The sequence below is a fragment of the Octopus bimaculoides genome, chromosome 8, assembly GCF_001194135.2.
Source record: "Octopus bimaculoides isolate UCB-OBI-ISO-001 chromosome 8, ASM119413v2, whole genome shotgun sequence".
Classification (NCBI taxonomy): Eukaryota; Metazoa; Mollusca; class Cephalopoda; order Octopoda; family Octopodidae; genus Octopus; species Octopus bimaculoides.
In genome coordinates this window covers 42,376,000-42,379,649 of record NC_068988.1, presented here as the reverse complement: position 1 = coordinate 42,379,649, position 3,650 = coordinate 42,376,000, and the positions used below count along the sequence as shown (strand labels likewise).

The following is a 3,650-nucleotide window of genomic DNA, read 5'->3' as shown; positions in this document are numbered from 1 at the left end:
TATATATATACACAGGTGTGGCTGTGTGGTAAGAAGCTTCCTCTCAACTACATGGCCCTGGGTTCAGTCCCATTGCGTGGTACCTTGGGCAAGTGTCTTCTACTACAACCTTAGGCTGACCAATGGTGATGCCCCAGTATGGCCTCAGTCTAGTGAGTGAAACATAAAAGATTTCTGTATATATATATATATACACACACACAATTTATTAAAATAAACTGCAATTTAGTAAAAATATGTGGTGTTCCAATAGGTATTCTAATGATCAAGCCCCTTTCTGCTTTCTACAGATACATATATATGCAAATATATATGTGAAACATTAAAAGTACAAAATAAAACATAAAATACAGAAATTTAAAAAAAATTAAAACATACCCTTTACTTTTGTTGTCATTTTTTAATTCCTCTGCAAAAAAAAACAAACAAACAAAATTAAATTAACAACGAATACAAAAAATATTTAACATTAATAATTAAAATGTTAATTTTCTAAATATAAGAAACATTAATGAAATGTTAATACCTTTAACATCAAATTAGCAGCTGAATTCAGGAATATTCAAAGAATTCTAGCAACTCTGCAACACATTTTGTAATTATCAAAATATCAGAAGATAATGAGTAAGAGTAATGAAATGACTTGTATAAAATTAAATAATTATTTAATTATTTATTTAATTACTGAAGTAATTAAAGCTGTATTTATGTCAGTCAGCTCTCCATCTAACAAAATATTACTAGAAGAAAGCAGACATTTTAATGTAGTATCCTTCTCAAAGTTTCTAACATTTTGAGGCGGTCGTCTTTTTCACAGATGCTTGCTTTGTAAAAGATTTGTTCCATCTGTAAGGGAATGTATACTAGCTGTCCTTATTCTGATCTCCACTATTGTCTGAAGATCAGAAATACAAAAATTATAGTAACAGTTAGTGAAATGTTCAACTACCAATAAAGATAATGAAATGCTATGTCTTGTATTGAGTTCCCTTTTCACCTTGTATGAGTGAGTGTACAGGCGCCATGCAGCTTGTGCGAGGGCGTTTATACATCCATATCCATTAATGGTTAATTTTAAAACATTTCTTGCTGTATTGCATGTTTATTTGTTTGTTTTTTTTGCATCTGTTATTTTATTTTTCATCTTCTATGTAAATGAAGCTATATCCTTTGTGTTGCTGCTTTTCTTTACATGAAATGAGAAGATACATAGTGAAACTGATTTTAACGAGTTATATCTATTTATCACAAGTAGAGACACATCTGCACCGTTGGATGCTCCTGAACCAGTTGTTAAGTATCCACCTGTGAGGGATTGATGGTAGATGTGTCGAAACAATTGTCATGCTTAATAAAAATTCTTGTACTTTCCATCTTTCATTTACCATATATATCAACTCTGCCAAATTAGATTGGAGCCTGGTGTTGCCATCCGGTTTCACCAGTCCTCAATCAAATCGTCCAACCCATGCTAGCATGGAAAGCGGACGTTAAACGATGATGATGATGATCATCATCATCATCATTTAACACATTTTCCATGGGTTGGCATGGGTTGCATGCCCTTCCTACCACCAACCACTTTACAATGTACTGGGTGCTTTTATGCAGCACCACCATGAGTGCTTTTACATGACACTGGCATGGGTGCTTTTTATGTAGCACAAGCACCTATGAGCCCACAAGGTAAGCATCACTCAGCTGAAGTGGGATGTAGGGGATATGCCTGTATGCAAGGACAACCAAGATTTTACTTAGCTGCATGTGTTTTCCCAAGCACAGCAAACCGTTAGAAGTCTTGGTCCTTCGTCATCTTCTCTGTGAGGCCCAACATCTGAAGATCATTTCTCACCACTTTGTTCTACATCATTCTGGGTCTACTCCTTCCATATGTTATACGTATGTACATATGATACTGCTATTGTTCATAACAGAACATGTGCAACCTGTGGAAAGGTGTGCTGTTCAGTTGGAGGATTAAAAAGACATGTCAAAAGACTTCATACTGTGGCACCTGTTCCTTCTGCTGGCCAGCACAACTGTGCATTATACAATAAAATGTGTAAATCTTTGGCAGGGCTCAAGAGGCATATAAGGGCCTCACATTGCATTATCAATGACTCATTTCAATGATTCTTTCTAGCAATTGCTTTGCTTGTATATGAGAAAGCAGCCACAGTGTGTGTGTGTGAGAGAGAGAGAGAGAGAGAGAAAGAGAGACAGGAAATCTCAAAGCAGATAATGGTGTAAATAGCAACATGTAAATATTGGGTTGGAAAAAAAAAAACCATTGCATAAAAAAGTTGAGGGCTGACCATAAGACTCAAACCCACATCTGCAAACATGGCATACATTCTACCATTACTATGATATGATATATATATATATATATAGCATATGTGGTGGTTTTAAGCTATAATCACCTCCTCTAATAAACAACTTAACTAGTGAGGGGGCTTCCTTGAGTAGATCAAATGTATTAACTGTAACCAGCAGTTATTGTCAACCTTTAGCTTCAATGTATAAAAATAACTTCTGAATCAAAATTAAAACATCTCAGCTTCTTCCCCACTCACTCATTCCATAAAGAATTCTCAATTAAAAGTACAAATATTTCAAACATTTATTTTCAAACTCCTCTGCAGGCTGCAGTATTTCCCTGAAAGCAACACAGTCCAAGTTATTTTCAGTGCTGTACACAACTTCTCCAGACAATATTTTCTACTAATGAATTTTCTAACTTGAAATTTGCTAATTTCACTGGCTTCATTGAATAGAATCTCATTCAAACAGGCAAAAAAATATAAATATATTTTTTCTTTCTTGAGAAAACCAACAGAAGTAGTTCTAACCATTCCTGATTTGCAGAAATTATCACAAAATTCATTCAGAGTTGCCAGTTGGTACCATTTAGAATGTCAACTCGATACAACTCATTTTATCCCTAATCATCCATCCCAGCTACATATGTGTATAATCATCAGTTGAGAGCTAAGCCATGATTCTATAAAATAATTTTGAGATGTCACCTGCTGGTGCCAAGAAACAAGAAAAAAAAAAAGCATCTAAATGCACTTTATAAAGTGACTGGCATTAGGAAGGGCATCCAGAAGCAGAAATTATGCCTAAGAAAACACTGGAGCATGATGCAGTCCTCAGAATCATTGAATTCTGTCAAATGACCCAACCTATGCCACCATGGAACATGGACATTTTAAAGATGATTATGATAATGACCTGCATGTTCAGATGTTACAGAACAGACATTTGATACATGTTTGTAGGCTACATACAGGGATTTACTACTAGAGATAAAAAGACCAAATGGTCAGATTATTGATTAACTAGACTAAATGCCCTTGAGTTACTAGTTCAAAACAACAACCACTATTCCATTGAATCTCTTTGTAGGTTGCTTTATGCATAGCTGTCAGCAACAGACTATAAAATAAGAGGAAAACCAGCTACAACAGACTAGGAGTTTGTTTAGAATGTTATGGGGGGGGGGGCACATCAACTTTGCAAAAACTAGAGTTAAATACCTGGCTCTGTCTCGGTTTGCCATGCTTCCTTCCTACTCGTCATGAATCCATAAACTAACTAACTTCAGTAATTGATAAATCATCATCATCATCGTCGTCTAACGTCCG

At 35.2% G+C, this 3,650-nt stretch overlaps 1 protein-coding gene across 12 annotated transcripts in view; it reads right to left on the bottom strand.

The window, feature by feature from the left end:
- LOC106871743 (brefeldin A-inhibited guanine nucleotide-exchange protein 1) overlaps nt 1–3,650 on the bottom strand; it is a 171,554-nt gene that overhangs the window by 122,954 nt on the left and 44,950 nt on the right. For all 12 annotated transcript variants that reach the window (XM_052970066.1, XM_052970065.1, XM_052970068.1 and 9 more), the window contains exon 3: nt 379–409. In XM_052970066.1, the coding sequence (XP_052826026.1) occupies nt 379–409 (31 nt within the window). The remainder of the gene's footprint in view (nt 1–378; nt 410–3,650) is intronic.